Raw genomic sequence first — 22,972 nt, 5'->3', positions numbered from 1 at the left:
AGCCTGCCACGTGAAAAACCGAATATTCTCAGGGATAGGAAGACACCAAAGTTTCACCCAAGATTGATTGATCTGAATGGTATTCTCCTTATGATCTAGTAAGCACTTATGTCCAATTTGAAAACCACATTATTTGTACAATCAAATTACCAGGGCACCTGTGTGCATGTGTAGCAAGTGTGATACATAGGGCGTATAGTTAATGAGGTTCTAATTTTTATTTTCACAGTTTTTATTTTCATATAAAAATAATCTTTCTCCTTGAAAATATGTTTACTCTTGCATTTATTATTTGTATTAATAATTGTATTTTATGATTAATAATATGTATTTTATTTGTATTACTTCAAATTAAATGGAGGGCTCTCTGAGACAAAATATTAGATTATTCAAGGTTCATTAAAAATATACCAAAAAATAAGAAATATATTGAACTTAAGTCCATAGTGAGTAACAATAGTAAATGAATAAGAAAAGAAAATCTTTCACATTTTCTCACAATTTAGATAAAAAAATTAAAACGTTAGTGTAAATTAGTTTAGAGAATTAAATTAATTTTATAAATAATATGAAAACACATTTTCCCTTCATAATTTACTTTGAATTCTTATTTTCGTTTAAATTTTCATGTACAAATTTCATTTAATTTCTATAACTTGGTTAAAAAGTTTCTTCATTGAATAAAGAATAAGAAAGAAGATAAGATAAAAAATAAAGTATGCAACCCTTATTCTTTACCAAATAAGAAACTTGTCAACCAAGTTGTAAAAACTTTTTTCAAATATGATTTTTGTAATGTATTTGATATCACTCGATTACATCATCCTATCTAACTAGTTGAATCTGTTATCGGTTCCACATCTGACAACATTGCTAACACCTCATCCAATTATAAGCTCAGTCTTCATTTCTTTCTAACTAAATAGATGACATGCCCTACAAGTATTTTTTCAGCCTAAAAGACAACCTGTTTTACTTTTCCCCTCTTTTCTTTAACATGTTATTTCTGCCATATATCTCAAGTTATAAATTTAGTTAAAAAATTAAAATGAAGTGACGCACAATACATTATTTGAAAAAAACATGTTTTTGGGAGGCTATTCATTAACTTATGTTGTCTAAGTTTCCCATCAATAAATTCTCTCTCACAACAGTATTTTTTTGGTACTACCAAGAGTATTGCTCACCCTTTAGGTAATGAACTAATCTTTCGGAATAGTATAAGATCAGCAAAAAAAAAATCTAAAAATTTAGTTCCAGTTACATACGGATGTTATTTAAACTTCAAATTCAAGTCCCAAACTAAAATCTTAGTTTCAGTTACATACTAAAGTTATTTAAACTTCAAATTCAAGTCTCATTCCTAAGAAAACCAGATATTGCATTCTTTTTCTGATGTACATGATTTTCCTCCACCCGAGTAAAAAATCCACATCAATTGACAGTTATCTCCCCCACATTACTTATGTCCTCGATGTAATGATCTTTTGGCTCTAAATCAATGAACTGGTTCGATTTACTAGCCAGGTGGGAAATGCTAACCCTCCCTTGCCGCTTAATATAATCAGCAACAGCTTTCATTTCTTCTTGTGAGATGTAAATGTATTTTCCTCTGTCATCCATCACACCGGAAAGCCGACCTGTTGCATGAAATAAATTCATTACGATATTAAACATCAGTCAAAACCTGAAAACAGTCTCTCTGTTTGCAGGGATAAGACTGCATACATCTACTCAAATCACACTAGGTACAAGTCTCGTATATTTGGCCACCATTTTATAAACATCAGTCAGAAATATACAAAACGGAGAGACATTTTAAAAGGCCAGCAACATTTTCTATAGTATAATTGCAGAAGAGTTTAATTGAGTTGTAACTAATTTACATTATGACCATGGAAACATTGATCTCTTCAGCAGTGTCAGATTGAGCAATAAATAATTACACAAGTTTAAGCAACAAATAAAACAAAAGAAGCTGGAGTGTTCCTTATAGGCTTTTACCATGTCCTGAATAGAGGTTAGTGAGCATTAAAAAAGTGGATAATTTCTATTACTTCCATATTTGAAGTTTTCCTTCTCTATAGTAAAATACAAAATTCTACAGACTTGTGAAGGGGAATAAAAGCAGAACTTAATTCATTGTGGAAATGCCCACACACGAAACAATGTCAACATAATGTACAAGGGTGGGGATCCACTTACCTGATAAGTGGAAAAAATTTACTCTACATCCTAATCATTCATGTTTAGAAAATCTAATGATTTGAATCAGTGAATAGATTTAAACCATTAGATTTCTCAAGAATAAATGACTAGGATGTAGAGTAGATTTTTTTCACTCACTCTTGGAGTAAGTGGATCCCCTCCTAATGTACAAAGGTAAATTAACTTCTTCCAGATGCAATATATTTCTTTAGTAGATGTCAAAGTCAGGAGTTAATGATGGCAAAATTTAAGTACAATGGACAAGAAAATAAAGTTAGCAATAATAAAGATGAAAACTTTTTTTGTATAAGATAAAGATGAAAACTTATCAGCAATTCTAAAACAGTCTCTTCACTTTGACACAGCTTGTTTTTCTTTTCTTTTTTGGACAGAAAGTATGCAAGTCAGAGTATAATCTATGCACCTTGATTGCACAAAGAGAAAAATTACTGCTAGTTAAAAACAAAAACATATTCGGTAATAGGTTAACCAACATAATGCATTACTAATTTAGCATCATGTCTTGTAAGAAATGAGAAAACAGAGACCAAAGAGAACTTGAAGCAATGGAGAGTGAGAGAGAAAGAACCTTCTGGTTCAAAATTTCTATTATTCAAAAGTGATTTACAAAAAAAGACTTGAGCTTCTTTTATAGTGATTGAGCAGTTATAACAATTGTCAGCTCACTATTTACATTAACAAAACTCTAACAGAATAACAGAAACAATAACAAGCTAAACTAATATAACAAAGCTTTTAATACAATATTCTAATATTTCCCCCCTGAAAAGAAGGGTGGTTGACAAGAGCTTTGACTAGGTTAGAGATCTGAATTGATGTCAAGAATTTTCAGTTGATTCCTCAAGATCATGAACTGATTATTAGGTAGAGGTTGGGTTAGAATATCTGCAGTTTGAAACTCTGAAGGAATATACTTCACAGTGAGAGTTTTGTTGTGGATTTTGTCCCTGACAAAATAGAGGTCTAGCTCAATGTGTTTTGTCCTATTGTGTAGCACAGGAGTGTGAGACATGGCTATGGTGCTTAAATTGTCACAATATATAGTAGGTGTGATATAGGGCACATGGAGTTCCTTGAGCAAGGACTCAATCCACATCAATTCCTGAGTGGCTAGAGCTAGACTACTGTACTCTGCTTCAGTGCTTGATCTTGAGATAGTTTGTTGTTTCTTAGACCACCGGGTAACAAGATTAGAGTGTAGGTAGAGACAAGCTCCAGAAGTGGATTTTCTATCATCCATGTCAAAAGCCCAGTCAGCATCACAATAGGCAATGAGAGAGAGGTCAGAATTCGCACTGGCAGAAGTGATAGACAAACCCAAGGATTTGGTGCCTTGGAGATATCTAAGTATTCTTTTTACTGCGGTCCAATGAGCATTTAGAGGCTTGGCCAAAAATTGACAGACTTTGTTTACAGAATAGGTAATGTCAGGTCTAGTTATAGTGGCATATTGTAAAGCTCCAAGAATAGACCTATAAAAGGTTGGATCTTCAAACAAGTCAGAGCCATGTTTGGTAAGCTTGCAGTTGCTGGCCATAGGAGTTATGTGAGCTTTGGCAGTAGTCAGGTTGGCTTTATCAAGAAGGTGATGAATGTATTTGGACTGTGAAAGAAAAAGAGAACTATCTTGTTTGTGCTTGACTTCAATTCCTAAGAAATAGTCTAGAGGCCCTAATTGCTTTAAAGCAAAGGTGTTGCTAAGATCCTTAATAACCTGTTTGACTAGAGAGGAGGATGATCCTATCACAATGATATCATCAACATATACTAGAATGCAGAGTTGATGAGTGAGAGATGTGTGTATGAACAAGGAGTTGTCACACTTGTTGATATTGAAGCCAAGCTTGATGAGAGAACCTTTTAACCTCTCAAACCATTGTCTAGGAGCCTGTTTTAAGCCATAGATAGCCTTGTTGAGTTTGCACACTAGGGTCTTGTCTTCATGTTGAAAGCCAACAGGTTGGGTCATGTAAACTTCTTCCAAAATGCCATTGAGAAAGACATTGTTGATATCCAACTGCTCAATTAACCAGTGATGTGTGACAGCAAGAGTGAGCAGAATTCTTATTGTGACAGGTTTAATGACAGGAGAGAATGTTTCATTGTAGTCTACTCCATGCTTTTGATGAAACCCCTTTGCAACAAGCCTAGCCTTGTATTTGTTAACAGTACCATCTGGGTTTTCTTTGACTCTAAAGACCCATTTGCACCCAATTGCTTGTTTGTGAGAAGGTAGGGGCATTAAGGTCCAAGTGCCCCAAAGCCACGAGGCCATTATATTCAGCTTCCATGGCTTGATGCCAAACTGGATTAGCCAGAGCAGATTTGGCATTAGAAGGCTCATATTGAGTGAGCTGCACACTAGGAACTATAGTCCTGTGTATACCAGATTTTGATATGGTCTGCATTGGATGAGATAAGTGAGGTGAAGAGGAATTTGGGGATATAGAGGAGGAGGGTGAAGAATCAGAGGGCTGATACTCAGAGAGTGAGGAAGCAGAAATAGGAGAAGAGTTAGGAGTAGAGGAAGATTCTAGTCATGTCAGGAGGTGAAGTAGATACAGGATGAGGAGGAGAAGACAGAGAATGACCAGGATGACTAGAAGTATAAGAGGGTGAAGAAGAAGGCAAAGAAGAAAAAAAATTATGAGGTACAGGATGAAGAGTCATAGGCAGGTGTGAAGACATAGATGACACAGAAGAAGTGGTTGAATTAGATGTGGTAGCGGGAAAATGGTATTCATTGAAAATTACATCTTTTGAAATGTAAATTCTCCCATCCTTAGAGAGACACTTGTAGCCTTTGTGACTCAAGGAGTATCCAAGGAAAATACATTCAGAACTTCTAGGACTTAACTTGTGTTTGCTGAAGGGTCTTATTAAAGGAAAACATGCACACCCAAAGACTTTAAGTTTGGTATAATCAGGTGATTTTCCAATCAGGATTTGAAATGGTGACTGAAACTTTAGAGAATGAGATGGAAGCCTATTGATTAGGAAAACAGCAGTAATGAATGCATGATCCCAATAAATCATAGGTAAATGGGCATGACTCAACAAGGTAAGACCTGCTTCCACTATATGTCTATGCTTCCTTTTCACAGTGCCTTGTTGGTGATGTGTGTGAGGATAGGATATCCTATGCACAATCCCACACGACTTTAAGAAAGCAGTAAAAGGTCTGAATTCACCACCATAATCACTCTGGACTGCTTTAACAGAGTGATGAAATTGTGTGTGAACAAACTTTTAGAAATATTGAAACATAGAAAGTGTTTCAGACTTAAGTTTTAACAGAAAAATCCATGAGTGTTTGATGTAAGCATCAACAATGGAGATAGTATCTGAATCCTGTAACAGAGTGTACAGGAGCAGGACCCTATAAATCAACATAGACTAAATCAAAGGGGTTAGTATAAACTGTGGTAGAAGTGGGTGCATAAAGTCTATGAGCTTTACCCATGCAACAAGAGGTGTAGAAATCAAACACAGTTTTATTAGTATGAGGTATCTTACACAATGGCAAAATATTCTTTACAATAGCCTCATGAGGGTGGCCTAACCTAGAGTGCCACAGAGGGAAAACAGAAATAGAACTAGAAGTATGACGTGGTTGTGAACTAGAATTATTACATTGACTTGACCTATGATTATTACATTGACTAGAACAAGAAGACTGTGAAATAGGCAAACCAAAACTTCTAGAGGTGTGAATGAAAGACGAGGGAACATTGCAAGACGGAGATGAAGAAAGAAGACCTTGAAAGGCATATAGTCCTTCCTTGGTTAGAGATCGATGTAGCAGAATTTGATTAGTACCCTGTGATTTTACAAAACAATCATAAGGATGAAATTCAAAATAACAACAATTATCTTTGGCAATCTGAGATACACTAATAAGATTTTTGGTGATGGCTGGAACAAACAAAAGGTTATTTAATGATAAGGAAGCAAAAGGATTAAAAGTAAAAGAAGAATGTCCAACAGACTTGATAGGAATACCCTTGCCATTACCCATATAAATGTGGTCATGGCCAAATGTCTCAACTAGTTCATGCACAAGAGAGGCATCTGCTGTCAGATGATTAGTTGCTCTAGAATCAGGGTACCTAGTTACCCGTTTTGTGTCTTTAGAAGAAGGAGGCTCACAATTCTCACGATGACCACCTCGTGTTGTATGGCATAGGACTGATGAGTGTATCTATGGCCAGGTGATGGGCCTAGCCCAAGAAGAGAATCACCACTAAATTGAGAAGAGTAAGGTCCAGCTTGTCCATGTAGTAATTCACCAGGATACTCCGGATAGAAGTGGGCCGGATATGTAGCAGGCCCAAAGCTGGGTAGAAAGTGATTAGTTGAAGGCATTTGGTGCTGATGTGGCATGTAGTTGGGCAATTGAGGCATGTGGCGTCCAGGTGGACCAGCGTAGGATAGAGATCCTCCAAAATTAGGAGGCGCATAATAGCAAATGATGACGTCATGACCAGGACGGTTGCAATAGATGTAGAAAGACGAAGATCGTCCCTGAGTTCTTCCTCCTCGGTGACGACCACCGTAATTGCCTCGCCGACCACCGTAATTGCCTCGCCGACCACCATATCCACCATGGTGATTGTCAGAAGTAACAAAACCAGTAAATTGAGAAGGATTTTGTTGTTCAAATCGCGAAGGATAGAATGACGAAGGAGCCATTAATGAATACTTCAGATTCAAAGTTACAGGTTTGGAATGATGAGGCGAATCCAAAGCTACATTAACTGATAAAGCATCTGAAAGAGCTTTGTGTTTTCCTTTTTCAAGACGTGCTTCAAAGGTGAGAAGAAAAGATTCTAGGTTATGAATTGTTGGAAGATCCATTTGACTCTCAATGGAGGTAATAATAGGTTGATATTCTTCATTGAGGCCATTAAGTATGTAATCAATGTGTTCCGAGTTGGAGATGGGAGTTCCAATGAAAATCAATGCATCTACAAGACTTTTGATTTTAGTAAAGTATTCTGAGATAGAACTTGAACCTTGCGAGATAGAACGAAGTTGAGATCGTAACTATCGGCTTCGTGCTTTCGTCATTGAGAAATCGATGAGGAATCTCAATGCCTAAGACGAATCGATTTGCACGATTCGAAGTTAGGGTTGCAAGCATGAAATGCCTCCATACTACGTAATTTTTCTCTGTCAATTTCATCGAAGGAAGAGGAAGAACGAGCGGAGAAGAAACCGCTTGCAGTGGTGACGTAGCGGAAGGAGAGAAAGAGGAGAAGAAGGACAGGTCCCAGTGGTTGTAGTTGTGGCAGCCATGGCGGCGTGATACCATGTAAGAAATGAGAAAACAGAGACGAAAGAGAACTTGAAGCAATGAAGAGTGAGAGAGAAAGAACCTTCTAGTTCAGAATTTCTATTATTCAAAAGTGATTTACAAGAGAAGACTTGAGCTTCTTTTATAGTGACTGAGCAGTTATAACAACTGCTAGCTCACTATTTACATTAACAAAACTCTAACAGAATAATAGAAAGAATAACAAGTTAAACTAATATAAAAAAAAGTTTTTAATACAATATTCTAATATGTCTAGGTATTCCATGCAGGAAGGTTCAAATATATGGGTAGCCAGCAAGAATATGGGATAACTCATAACATCTGACATTTTGTTATAATATAATTTTCATTATCCCACGTGTCTAATATTTCTTCAATTAGCCATCTTATTGGCATCTATTATGGTCTATGGCAAATTGGCTATATGTGAATTCAAAGGGGAGCATGGTGATCGAGACGACAAAAATCCAAAATTTAAAAAAGGAGGGAATAGAAAATACTTCAGGTTAGTGAGAACCTAAAAAGAGAGGCACTTACCCATACTTTCAAGTGAACTGATGCGATTGATACATTCCTGCAGTAGTTTATGGTATTATCAACAAGGAAGTCCATGGACATTTTGTAGTTTAAAAATAAATTACTCTAACAGTACTGACTATAACATTTTGATTCACATTTAAGCATACTAATATGGAGTCAAACAAAACATTACTTGTGCTTAATAATTTATGAAAATTACAAAGGGATCTAACCAGTTGGCTTAACACCCATAAAATGATAAAAGAAAGCAAAATACAAGTTAAACTACCAAATTTAAGGTTAAACGTCATTGTTTAGTTGCAGTATTTGTGAAATAGAGATAAAGGACCACTCACGTACTGTAACATTCTTAGTAATTAATGGAATATCATGTTCTCCCAGTGCCTCACATCTCCTTTGTTTCCCCTTACTCTTTCTCTCTTAAGGTCTATTTGCAAGTTGATTTTTAGAGGGGGAGGAAGGGAAAAAGAAGGTTTGAGAGCCATCTCACAAGTATATTTTCCTAATAACAAGTATTATGATTTTCTCAAAATTCCATAAAACATTAGCATGGTACAGTGTTCCTCCCATGAAACTTATAGTACAAACCAACAATAATCAAACCTTAATCTCATAATGTGGGGTCAGCTACATGGATCGAATAGAGGCATAATGTTCTATCATAAAAAGTAACAACCAATGTAAGAAAAGATGATGTGGTCAAGAAGGGATGATAGGCCAAGGCCCATCATTAGAAATGTGTATATGAGAGGGAAGAGGGGTGTTTAGGTTCAGGGATAGCAAGATAACTACTATACCCTTATGTCAGTTAGAGTTAGTTAGGGAATGTGCCTATAAATAGCACATTGGGCGGGAAAGGAAGGGGGGTTGGTTAATAGAGAAGCTGATTGTGGAATCAGTGAGGGGAGGGTCGTGGGATCCTAGTGGGAGTTCTCTCTATTGTAATTCATCTTCTTCTAATAAAATTCTAGTAGAACCCTAGCAGAACCCAATTGATTATGGGTAGGGGCTTTTCCTTTTGAATCTCTATTTTATTTTCATGTTCTAATTGATACCAGTGATACAGAGCACCTTTCTTGGTGCCTGAGGATTGGAAACACCATCACCGCTGCCGCTGAATTCGGGTATATGGTGTCAACCAGAAGCATGGCTAAAGAGGTTGATAGTGGATCGCAAGATCATGATGATTTGCGAAGAGAAAGGGAGGAAATTCGTCTCAGATTGGAGTTGAATGAGGCACGAATGCAGAAAACCGAGGACTTGCTCGCTGCTATTGCCACCAAATTAGGGATTGAGAAAGGGGGAAATTCGATGGGAGAAGGAAGTGAGAATGACGAAGAGGTGGAAAGCAAAAGGGGTCAAGCTAGCAGTGGTAAGAAGGTTCCAACCCTCTATGGTGCAGAATCCCTTTGAATTGCTCCTATCCTTGAAACAAGAAGGCACTATTGAAGCCTATGTTGAAGAATTTGAAAGGTATGTAGGGGCTCTACAGGAGGTTAACCAGGAATTCGTGAGGGGGATTTTCCTTAATGGACTAAAGGAAGAAATAAGGGTAGAAGTGAGGCTATATGAATTATCAACTCTGCATGAGATAATTAGGAAGGCTATTCTTATTGAACAAAAGAATATGGTGGTAACAAAGAGGCCTAATTCCTCCAATACAAAATCTATAGGGCCATTCAGAGGAGGTTCTTATAGTAAGGTAGTAACCTTAGACCCTACCTCCACAAGTAGTAGTAGAAGGGAAGGCTCATATGTGGGGAGTGTTGCAGGATCTCACAAAACTTCTCAAGAAGTTGAAGGTGCTAGAGGAAAGGGGGAGTTCAGAAGGCTCTCTAGTGCTGGGATGAAGGAGAAGAGGGAAATAGGCTTATGTTTCAGATGTGATGAGCCTTTTTCTAGGGAGCATGTGTGCAAAAATAAACAGTTAAGTATGATCATTATAGCTGAGGAAGAGGAAGATAATGAAGAAGCAATAGTGGAGGGCAGAGGGGAAAATCTTGATTCATTGCAACTATCTCTATGTTCTATGAAAGGGCTCACTTCTACCAAGTCTTGGAAGATTAAGGGCACCATTAGTGACAATCCAGTGGTGGTTATGATTGATTATGGGGCATCCCACAATTTTATTTCTAAGAAATTGGTAGAGAATTTGAAGTTGAGGGTGGAGAAGACTAAGCCCTACACTGTAGAAGTGGGAGATGGACACCAGATTAGTTGTGTTGGAAGGTGCCCAAATCTCAAACTGATTTTGCAGGAATGGGAGGTGATCCAGGATTTCTACCTATTTGGGTTGAAGGGGGTGGATATTGTGTTGGGGTTAGAATGGTTGGCAAGTTTGGGAGAAGTGAGAGTTGACTTTGGAAAAATGACCCTAACTATGAAGAAGGAAGGGGCTCTAATTACTTTGGTGGGGGATCTAGCCTTGACCAGGACAGAAGTGTCTTATGGAGCATTGATGCAGGTGCTATTGCAAGAAGGGCAAGGGCTGGTGTTACATTCTGACCCATCCTTCCAACCTTGTCAAGGGAAGGTGATTCCAGCTGCCTTGAATAAGTTGTTGCAGCAGTACCAACAGGTATTCCTAGACCCTCAGGGACTTCCACCCTCTAGAAAACATGATCATGCTGTCCACTTAAAGAAAAATGTTGAGATACCTAATATAAGACCCTATAAATGTTAGGCAAGGATTCAGCAGAATCTATTTGGTCTTATTGGCTATAAAATGTATATAGTTGATTTCCTATTATTAGTTATATAAATTAGGAAATCATATATTCGCATATTCATTGTATTTATTTAGGTTTCCTAATATTCAGCCTACGAAATAGGAAATGCAATAATCATGTAATTATTAGTTGTAAATGGGAAAGATTCCCATTAAAGGGTGATGTACTATATATATGAGGGAGGAATAAGAGAAAAAGGCATCAAGCCAATTTTGTGATATGGTATCACGAGTTCTTTAGAGGCAACAGTGACTTTTATTTGTTCTTGGCCTTTTTTTAGTCTCCTCTGGTTCTTGGCTTATTGGTTTCTTGGTTTCTTGTTTCCTTGATTTTTCCATGGCCCTTGAGAATTTGTGTGCTCGTTTTAATGGGTAAAACTATTATGCCTAGGAGTTTCAGTTTAAGATGTTCGTGAAAGGGAAAGGACTATGGGGTCATATTCACAGATCTTCTCCTGCACCCAATGCAACGGCTGAGTTAGCTGCGTGGGCCACAAAGGATGTACAGGTTATCACTTGGATTCTAGGCTCAATTGAGGCTCAATTTTGTGATAATAAATGCCTATACTATCAGAAATCTGAGATAGAGAAATTGGTGGCTGAGATGTTAGAAGGTGGTGTCATTAGGCCCAGCATAAGCCCCTATTTGAGTCCTATAATCTTAGTCAAGAAGAAGGATGGGGGGTGGAGATTTTGTGTAGATTATAGGGCTTTAAACAAGATTACCATTCCCAACAAGTTTCCTATTCCCATAGTTGAAGAGTTGTTGGATGAGTTGGGGGAAGCCAGGGTATTTTCCAAGCTTGACCTAAAATCAGGTTATCACCAAATAAGGATGAGGGTAGAAGATATTGAGAAGACAACCTTTAGGACACATGAGGGCCACTATGAATTCCTTGTCATGCCCTTTGGCCTGACTAATGCTACATCTACCTTCCAAGCCCTCATGAATGATATCCTGAAACCCTACTTGAGGAAGTTCACTCTGGTATTCTTTGATGATATTTTGGTTTATAGCCCTGATTTAGATTCTCATGTTCAGCATCTGCAAGCAGTGTTGGCCACCCTACTGGATCACTCATTAAGGGCCAATATGAAGAAATGCAGCTTTGGCCAACCCAACATTGAGTATTTGGGCCACATCTAGTAAGGATGCATCTATTAATGGTCTTGGGGCAGTCTTAATGTAGGAAGGAAGGCCTTTGGCCTTTTGGAGTCAAGGTTGTCTGTGAGGGCTCAGCACAAATCAGTCTATGAGGGCTCAGCACAAATCAGTCTAAGAGGGCTCAGCACAAATCAGTCTATGAGAAGGAGCTCATGGCCTTGGTTCAAGCCATCCAGAAATGGAAGCACTACTTGATGGGGAGGCATTTCATAATCAGGACAGACCAGAAAAGTCTAAAATTCCTAACTGATCAGAGGCTCTTCTCAGAAGAGCAGTTCAAGTGGGCAATGAAATTGGTTGGTTTGGATTTTGAAATCCAGTATAAGCCAGGAAGGGAGAACTCAGTTTTTGATGCTCTTTCTAGGAAGCAGTTCTATTCTTCCATGTCCCTGGTCTCAAGTGCAGAAAGGGATAATTGGAATGAAGAATTACAACAGGATTCCAAATGGAAAGGGGTGATGCAAGAATTAGTTATTTCCCCTGACTCACATCCAGGTTATGAGTTGAAAAAGGGTGTGTTGTATTATAAAGGAATGTTGGTTCTGCCAAAAACCTCCAACAGAGTCTCTGTTATTCTTGCAGAGTGTCATGACACTCCTATGGGTGGTCATTCTGGGCATTTCAGGACCTATAAGAAAGTGGCCAGTTTTTTGTTTTGGGATGGCATGAAGGCAGACATCAAAAGATTTGTGGAAAGTTGTGAGATTTGCCAAAGGAATAAATATTCTACCTTGGCCCCAGCAGGTCTACTGCAACCCCTGCCCATACTCCAACATGTTTGGATGGATATTTCTATGGACTTCATTGGGGGATTGCCTAAGGCAAAGGGAAAGGACACTATCTTTGTGGTGGTGGACAGGTTAACTAAGTATGTCCACTTCTTTGCTTTAGGGCATCCTTATTCAGCCAAGGATGTGGCTACTCTATTTATAAAAGAAGTGGTGAAATTGCATGGATTCCCTATCTCCATAGTCTCTGATAGGGATCCCTTATTTTTGAGTCACTTTTGGAAGGAGTTATTCAAGATGGCAGGTACTCGGTTAAGGTTAAGCACTTCCTACCACCCCCAAACTAATGGTCAAACTGAAGTGGCCAATAGGTGCTTGGAAACTTACCTTAGGTGCTTTGTGGGTCCTAAACCTAAATAGTGGATAGAATGGCTGCATTGGGCTGAATTTTGGTTTAACTCTAATTATAATAGTTCAGCAGGGATGACCCCTTTTAGGGCCTTATATGGGAGGGATCCTCCTACATTACTCAAAGCAGGGGCTATACCTTCTAAGGTAGAAGAGGTTAACACAATGGTTGTTGAGAGGGATAGTATGCTGACAGAATTGAAGGATAACCTTATTAGAGAATAACAATTAGTTATTCTTAACGCTGAGTAAATTGGCTCATTTATCACATGCACAATAAGCCAATTTAGCACATGCCTAATTAGTTGTTAGGTTGTTATTTCAGTAACTAACTTATGTTAGTTACTGATTTCTTCTTTCTGATTTTGCTATCTCTTTATTTAAAGAGATAAGTCTTCTCTTTGTATTCATTCAAGTATGCAATAAATAAAAGTCTTGAAATATATTCATCTTTTTATCTTTTCACATGGTATCAATCGCCCTTATGGCCACTACCACTGATCCTTCCTCTCCACCACCTTCCTATTCCTCTGCTCTTCCAATTCGAGCAGTTTCTCCATCTCTTTCTCTTCCTATTCCCTCTATCAAACTTAGTGAGAAAAACTATCTCACTTGGAGTCAATTTATGGTCTCTGTCCTCAAGTCAAACAGGGCCATCAGATTCATTCATCCTACTGAAATTCCACCAAAGTTCTTATCTGAATTTGACTATAGCCACCATCAATTCAATCCCTCATATCTCAGTTGGGAAGAACAAGATCAAACCGTGTTTGCTTGGATCCTCAACTCCATCTCTGACTCTCTTCACACCAGAGTTATTGGCTGCACATTATCCTCTCAACTATGGGATGAACTTCACTCTTACTGCAACGCCCACACAAAGGCTAGAAGCAGGCAACTTAGGGCTCAATTGCGTACCATCTCTCAGGGCAACAACACTATCTCAGAATACTTCTCAAAAACCAAGTGCATCACTGACTCTCTAGCATCTATTGGAACACCTATCTCAATTGCTGAACACATAGACTATGTTCTTGATGGATTAGGTGAGGAATTTCAAACTATCATCACTGCCATTGAAAGCCAAATTAGCCCACCTTCCATCAATGACCTTGAGCAATTCCTCTTGACCTTTGAGTCAAGACTCATCAAGAACAAGCATAAAGCAGTCTCTGATGCTCTTTCTGCCAACATTGCCACTATCCCTACTTCACATCAATCCACTGAATCTGGATCAATCCCTGCCCACTTCAATCCTAACTTTCCACCTACAACATTTCCTCCCAACCACAGATTTGACTCTAACCCTAATTCTTTCACTAATGGGTCAAGAGGGGGTTGTTTTAACAGAAGAAATACAAGATTTGGCAGAGGATCAAGACCCTCAAATGGGTTTGGTAGCAGCTTCTTCTGTACTCACCCTGCCTATCCCTATCCTTACCCTACATCTCACTACACCAACACACAAAATCCCTTATCCAGAGGACCAAGACCTGACCACAACTCCTACAAACCTACCACTCCTTACACTAGCCAAAATTATTCTCCTAATCCTGCACCATATTACCCCTACTACCAATCTCCTATGCCTAACCCTAGACCCCCTGTGCCTCCTTATACATTCCTTGGTCCTCAACATCCTCACATATCAACCTACCCACCATATGCCATGAATGTCAGCACAGGTGACTCAAACACCAAGCACTCACTATGGTTCCCAGATTCAGGTGCCACCAACCACATCACATCAGATCCTACTCTGGTTCACCAAACAGCAGAACAATTTGGCCCTGAACACCTCTACATGGGTAATGGCACAAAAGAACCTATTTCTTGCAGTGGCACAAGCACTTTCCCCTCTCCTTTATACCCTCATTTGTCTCTATCTTTACATAATCTTCTTCTTGTGCCTTCTATTACTAAGAACCTAATCAGTGTTTCCCAATTTGCTAAAGATAATAACTGCTATTTTGAGTTTCATCCTTATGACTGTTTTGTCAAATCACGGGGTTCTTACACCATTCTTCTCAAAGGCTCCCTCACCTCTGAGGGCCTCTATGCCTTCCAGAGCCTATTTCCAAAAAAGTCAGCCTATTGTGCCTCATTTCCTACTCCAACTGGACAGTTCAAGTCCCCTGTATTAGATAGTCCTACTTCTAGGCATTTTTCTACTGAATTCTTGTGGCATTGTCATTTAGGACATGCTCACACCTCTGTTGTAAACACTGTCCTCTTTGCTTGTAATATTTCTCATTCAAATAAAACAGTTCCTGATTTTTGTAATGCATGTTGTTATGGCAAGTCTCATAGACTTCACTCTCCTAACTCCATCACCTCTTATTCTAATGCCTTTGATTTACTTTATCTAGACCTATGGGGCCCCTCACCAGTTATCTCTGAGTCTGGTTTTAAATACTATCTCTCCATTGTAGATGCCAAAACCAAACATACTTGGATATTTTTACTTAAACAAAAATATGAAACCCTTACCATCTTCACACAATTTACCAAACTGATTCTCACTCAGTTTAACAAAACCATCAAGGCTGTTCAAACTGATGGAGGGGGAGAGTTCAGACCATTCACTAACTATCTCTCCAATCTAGGTATCCTCCACAGATTGTCCTGCCCCCACACTCATCACCAACAAGGCACAATGGAAAGAAAACACAGACATATAGTTGAAACAGGGCTGACTTTATTAGCCCATGCTGGCCTACCTCAATCATTCTGGGAATATGCATTTACTACAGCTGTGTACCTTATCAACAGACTACCCTCTGCCACCCTCAACAATAAATCACCTCACTTCAACCTATTTGGATCTGCTCCAGACTATACAACTTTAAGAGTCTTTGGATGTGCTTGTTTCCCTCTCCTCAGACCATACAACACTCACAAGCTTGACTACAAGTCCACTGAATGTACCTTCTTAGGGTATTCATCTATGCACAAAGGATACAAATGCCTATCCAAGGATGGCAGACTATACATCTCCAAGGATGTTAAATTCAATGAATCAGCTTTCCCCTTCAAAAACAGTTCCATACTTGGCTCTCCCATCATTACTGATCATCTATCCTCGTCTCTAACAAATTTACCTAACCACATCCATACCTCACATATCAACCTTGCACCAACAAATCCTACTCAATTAGCAACAAACCCTACTCATTCAGTAACCTCATATACCCAACCTAATCCACCCTTATCTCCAAACCTGACCCCTACTACTGACTTTACACACTCTAGCCATAACCCTGTTACCTCACCCTCCTCTGACTTACCCTCAACCACTGCATCTAGTCCTTCCTCATTTACTTCTCTTCCTCCACCTCTCCCTTCTCATCCTATGACAACTAGATCTAAGGATGACATCAAGAAGTCTATCCTACCCAGTCTTGAAAGCCTTTTCTTGGCTCACACTGAACCTTCTACTCCCAAAGAGGCCCTTCTCAGTCCAGTATGGAAGGCAGCAATGCAGGAAGAGTATGATGCACTGAAAAAGCTAGGCACTTGGTCCCTAGGTGCCTTACCTCCACATAAGAAGGCCATTGGATGCAAATGGGTATTTAGGATTAAAGAGAATCCTGATGGTTCAATTTCCAAGTATAAAGCCAGGCTTGTTGCAAAGGGATTTCATCAAGTTCCTGGAATTGACTACAATGAGACATTTTCCCCTGTCATCAAACCTATCACTATCAGAATTCTCCTCACTCTAGCTGTCACTTATGGTTAGTCCATTCAACAACTGGACATCAATAATGCTTTCCTAAATGGTGTTCTTCATGAGGAGGTATATATGACTCAGCCTATTGGTTTTCATAATGGTGACAAGACCACTGTGTGCAAGTTACACAAGGCCTTATATGGTCTCAAACAAGCTCCTAGGGAATGGTTTGAGAAATTCAAGAGCACTCTCATTCATTTAGGATTTCAGAATAACAAATGTGATAATTCTCTATTTATCTCCCTCACCAATACCTACCAATTGTTTGTGTTAGTCTATGTTGATGACATAATCATCACTGGTACTTCAGCCCCAAAAATCTCTGCCCTTGTGGACAAACTCACCACTGCCTTTGCACTCAAGAAACTAGGCAACCTGGACTATTTTTTGGGCATTGAGGTTTAACACATCAGGGATGGTACTCTGTTTCTCACTCAAACCAAATATATTAGAGACCTGCTCAGTAAAGCCTCTGTGGAATCTGCCAAGCCTAGTATCACTCCTATGGCAACCACTTGCAGGCTAACTAAAACAGAGTCCAGAGCTTTTGATAACCCTACTATGTACAGGTCAATAGTTGGAGCTCTTCAATATGCCACTATTACAAGACCTGACTTAGCCTATAGTGTAAACAGGGTGTGTCAATTCATGAGCAATCCTCTGGAACAACATTGGGTTGTTGTCAAAAGGATCCTAAGATATCTACAAGGCACTCTTCATCTTGGCTTGCATCTCAAACCTGTTGTTTCTAATTCCTCTCTTCCTATCACCCTCACAACTCTATGTGATACAGATTGGGCCACTGATCTTGATGACAGGAAATCCATCTCAGGGGCTTGTTTGTTTGTTGGTCCTAATCTAGTTACTTGGTGGTCTAAGAAGCAGTAAACAATCTCCAGATCCAGCACTGAAGCTGAATACAGGAGCCTTGCTCTTGCTGCTCAAGAAATGATTTGGGCTGAGTCCTTGTTTTCTGAACTCAAGATCCCTCATCAAGTTCCTCTCATTCTATGTGATAATCTAAGCACAGTGAGCATGTCTCACAATCCTGTGCTTCATAATAGAACTAAACATATAAAACTTGACCTATTTTTTGTAAGGGATAGAATTCAGGCTAAGTCTCTTCAAGTGAAACACATCCCTTCTAAATTTCAGACAACAGATGCGCCCTTCTGAATTTCAGACAGCAGATGTGCTCACCAAGCCTTTGGCCACTGATAGGTTTCTAAACCTAAGAAAGCAACTCAGAGTTATTGACTCAGCATCCTTAGTCAACTACCCTCAGTTTCAGGGGGTATATTAGAGAATAACAATTAGTTATTCTTATAGTTCCTATGTTGAGTAAATTGGCTCATTTGTCACATGCACAATAGGCCAATTTATCACATGCCTAATTAGTTGTTAGGTTGTTATATCAGTAACTAACTTATGTTAGTTACTGATTTCTTCTTTCTGTTTTTGCTATCTCTTTATTTAAAGGGATAAGCCATCTCTTTGTAATCAATCAAGTATGCAATAATAAAGTCTTGAAATATATTCATCTTTTTATCTTTTCACAAACCTAGCTAAATCTCAAAATTTGATGAGACAACAGGCAGATAAACATAGAAGGGAGCTGGTTTTTGAGGTAGGAGACTGGGTGTATCTCAAATTGCAACCTTACAAACTGAAATCTTTGGCACAGACTACAGAGACCAGTTGGCTCCAAGGTATTATGGCCCTTATCAAGTGATTGAGAAAATAGGGGTTGTGGCTTATAAATTAGCCCTGCCAAGCCAAACAAAAATGCACCCTGTGTTCCATGTGTCCCTCTTGAAGAAGGCCATGAAACCTCATCAACATCCTCAGGCTCTTCCACCCATGTTAAATGAGGAATGGGAGTTACAAGCCTCTCCTGAAGAAGTCAAAGGCAGCAGAGAAGATAATCAAGGGCATATGGAAGTTTTGATCAAGTGGAAGAATCTGCCTGAACATGACTACACTTGGGAAAAGGCAACCATCATTTAAAACAGTTTTCCAGATTTCCAACTTGAGGACAAGTTGAGTCTCTTAGGGAGGGGTATTGATAGGCCAAGGCCCATCATTAGAAATGTGTATAGGAGAGGGAAGAGGGATGTTTGGGTTCAGGGATAGTAGGATTACTGCTATACCCTTATGTCAGTTAGAGTTAGTTAGGGAATGTGCCTATAAATAGCACATTGGGCGGGAAAGGAAGGGGGGTTGGTTAATAGAGAAGCTGATTGTGGAATCAGTGAGGGGAGGGTCGTGGGATCCTAGTGGGAGTTCTCTCTATTGTAATTCATCTTCTTCTAATAAAATTCTAGTAGAACCCTAGCAGAATCCAATTGATTCTGGGTAGGGGCTTTTCCTTTTGAATCTCTATTCTATTTTCGTGTTCTAATTGATACCAGTGTTATCAAGGGAACAAACAGACTAATGCAGATACGAGAAGAAAAGATAAATAATACCTGTGTACGTAATTTAAATTCTGCTGCAAGGTCTTCTAAGGGAATGCATTTGTGCTTCTGAATACACAATTAAGTTAATAAATTAGAATGGCTATAAAACCTCTTCAAATATGATAATATAATACTAGCTAATGTTATTAGGTTTTGATGCCCCACTGAAAGATGTAGATTAGGGCAAATATCAACCAAGAGATTAAGGAAAATAAGAATGTATATAGTACAGGAAAATAACCTTTATATATTCAACAAAATTGGCTACCAAATCTTCAGCATTGTCCTCCACCTCTTCAAGGGTACCTTCATCATCAACTGAAAACTCACCTTTCCACTTATCAAACTCTAATGCAGCAGCTTCCTCCTCCTTAGCCTTCTGAGCTTTGGCCTCCTCCTCCTATATGAACCATGACAAACCATGCACTTTTTTCAATTAATAAATCATAAGAAAGCTAATACTAAAAATAAAATAAACATCAACACTATTAGCCCACCAACAAACGCTCGTGTGCCTCACGCTCTTCCTCCTTCCTCCTCCTCATCTCTGCATAACGGTCTTGTTTGACCACCTTTGACTCTCGTGCAGCTTCTTCAGCCTTCCAAAAAGATGGACCACAATGCAATTAAATACTCGAGCTTCAGTGAACATGATACAATAAAATAAAACTAAAAAAATTAAAGGATAGATATCAATACAAGCAGAACAACGTATTAGTTACTCTCCTGCTCCATGATCTTTTTAAGAAGTCAATTATCACCCATATTTCAACGTAAAGCATGTCTAATATTTTCTTTGAGGCCCTTGTCTCTGATACTCAACAGTTTATATATAATTCAGAATTAAATACAGATTAAAAATGTCAGTATCCTTATTAAACCTTCAAATACAAGTAACATCATTCATTTAGTTAACCTTCCTTTTTGGTAAGTAAAATTCAAACTACTTAACCCTTAGACATACAAGGCTACAAGCGATGGTGCAGACAAGAAGCAGGTTAAAAGCATATCTTAGAAGCTTTAATTAATTAATCATCCCAGTTTTTTATAAGTAAGAAGTAAATAATACCTGTCGCCGAGCCTCCCTCTCTTGCCTTTTAAGTTCCTTTTTCTTTGATGCTTTAGCCTCATAGTACTCACCACCATCAGCTTCATTGTCACTTTCATCAGCAGATTCTGTTTGCATATATACAGTTGGTCACTTCACAAATGGAACTCAGTTTCAAGATGCAACAATATTTACATATGCTTCTAACATAGCAGTATATACAATATTCATGCTTTCATATCACATAACAGCATAACAGTATTAGTGAAATAATATTCCAGCCAAAAGCCCTAAACACTAAAATAACATAATGATAAATCTTATGATATAGCAAAGTAAAGAGGTTTTTTTGGTACTACCATGGATATCCCCTCACCCTATGGGTCAGGAAATAATCCCTTTCAAGGTGTGTCACTGCCCCTCCCAACAAGTGTCACTCCTAGAAATCGAACCCTTGACTTTTGGTCATCTTGAGGATTTAGCGGGACCTTACACCTCTACACCAACGCCTTGTTGATAAAGAGGTTGAGTACATGAAAGATCACCAAACCACAATAATTTAAAAAGTAACACAAAACATATTATTTTAGGGGAAATTACTTGAGCTTAACCAGTGTTTTAAATTGTGGTTGCGGTTATTGCAATTGCAGTAATTGCAGCCGTTGCGATATGTATTGCTTCCGTACAGTGTGAATTATTTTGTGAGTTGCGGTCCTATTATTGTGATTTGGTGTCACACTGCAATTGCAATATGATGTGGTTGCGGCGGTCACCGCAATATTGTGGCCGCATCACGTGATGCGATCCACAATTTGAAACACTGAGCTTAACTAATGTATCTTTTGTTTCAAAAGCTATACTAACCTCCCTTTGTAGAGGTCAGTGTAATTACAATCACTGCCCTTCTAGGGAGGTAAGTCTAATGATAGTTGAATTTAAACAGAGATGAATGTAGCCTATGAAAGAAGATAGGTACCAAAAATAACTTCCACTATTCTTTATTTTTTTAAGCATGTGCACAATGAAGAGTTGCTTCTTCCAATTCATAGCAATAGTTTCAAGAACATCATGAACTTCACATCTAAATTAAAATTACATCACTTATTATTTTAATTCACAAAAGCATCACATTCAAATAAGCATAGTAAGACTGCTTACATCTATCATCCCCATACCCGACTAAATGGGAGCCTCCTTTCTCATTTTTTTTAAGGATGCATCATGACACGCATGAATCTAATTTTGTAACAACAAACAAACGAAAATAAAATAAAATGAATAATATGAGAAACCTTCTTGCGTTGGAGCTGATGAACTGCTAGCACCAGAAGCAGCAGGTCTCCGACGCATACGACGAGTTCCCGTGGCGCGAACAACCGTTTCCCTCCGCGGAGCCTGAACAATTGTTAGTTAATCTAAGAATCACGTTTCGATTTTCTACCTTATATCAAATTGATTATTATCATCAATTTATTAACATCATTATTAGGGTTTTTCAGAAGAAAGGAAAGAGGGATATGATGAAAATGAAAGCTTCAAAACCTGTTGAGGTTCGTCATCGTGAAGAGGTGGTTGAGAATCGTGACGGCGTTTCCATAGATAAAGTGGGATCAATGCTACAACCATAAGCATAGAGAGTATACCAAACAATAGTTCATCCATTGCTGCAAAAATCAGAGCAAAAATGCTTCACGGATTTTTTTTCTTTTCTTTTCTTGGTTTGGTTTGGTTTTTCTTCACGAAATTGATTTTTGTAGGAGCAAGTTTTGTGATCTCAGGAAAAACGTCGTTGCTTTCCTTCTCGGCTTTTTCTGTAATATACATTGTATTTTTAGAGTAAATTACATTTTCATACTTGAGTTTTAAATTTATATGAATCATCTTATGTATATATCTGAGTAAGAGATATAATGTGTAATTTCTAAAATAAAAATAATGATAAATGTAATAAAGTGAAACAAAATATTATATGATGATGAGGAGATTTTATATTGTATTGTAACTAACTAAAATAATAATAAATATTTACTCTTATTCTATTTGGATTTGTCTTCATTCATGATATATGATATTTTGTTTGAATTAATTACATTCATCACCATTTTCTGTTTAAGAAATTATACTTATTTTTTTCTTCTCTAATAGAGGTAGTTAGTATAATGTATATATATAATTAAGGATGAATAATTTATATTTAGATAAAAATTAGTGGTTTATGTAATTTCACTAAAACTCAAACAAAGAAAGAATGTAAGTATAGTTTATTTTATTCTCTTTTATCAAATCAAATAAAGTTTTAGGGATGTATTGGTTTGAGATTCGTACGATTTTAATGATTTTTTTATGAAAAGAATTGTGTGATATTCAATTAAAAGTTATATAATATAAATATATTTTAAATACTATAAATAAGCTTTTCGGTCTTCGTTCATCATTATTAAGATTTGTATGGATTCTAAATCCAGTTATTAAATGAGGACTTTTTATAAATTGTTAAAATTCTTCTCATATTTAATTTGCTAATTTTGATGGATTCTTTTGTCTAATGGATTTTGAGTGACCTTTTAGTAAAATATATAAAGAGCTGATCAAATAATGGAATTTGAATATGAATATTATT

The 22,972-nt window shown here is 37.9% G+C and overlaps 1 protein-coding gene across 1 annotated transcript; it reads right to left on the bottom strand.

Moving 5' to 3' along the window:
* On the bottom strand, nt 1,219-22,179 carry LOC109347616 (DDRGK domain-containing protein 1). The gene is made up of 8 exons (XM_019587547.1): nt 21,895-22,179; nt 21,645-21,747; nt 20,374-20,480; nt 19,802-19,903; nt 19,546-19,704; nt 19,314-19,370; nt 8,084-8,120; nt 1,219-1,640 (listed from the first exon to the last, which is right to left on the bottom strand). The coding sequence occupies exons 1-8, from the start codon at nt 22,012-22,014 to the stop codon at nt 1,435-1,437; spliced, it is 891 nt and encodes a 296-aa protein (XP_019443092.1). The 5' UTR covers nt 22,015-22,179; the 3' UTR covers nt 1,219-1,434.

Source organism: Lupinus angustifolius, chromosome LG05 (genome assembly GCF_001865875.1).
Source record: "Lupinus angustifolius cultivar Tanjil chromosome LG05, LupAngTanjil_v1.0, whole genome shotgun sequence".
Classification (NCBI taxonomy): Eukaryota; Viridiplantae; Streptophyta; class Magnoliopsida; order Fabales; family Fabaceae; genus Lupinus; species Lupinus angustifolius.
Note: the sequence above shows the minus strand (reverse complement) of the source record. Positions and strands in the feature narration are given on the sequence as shown.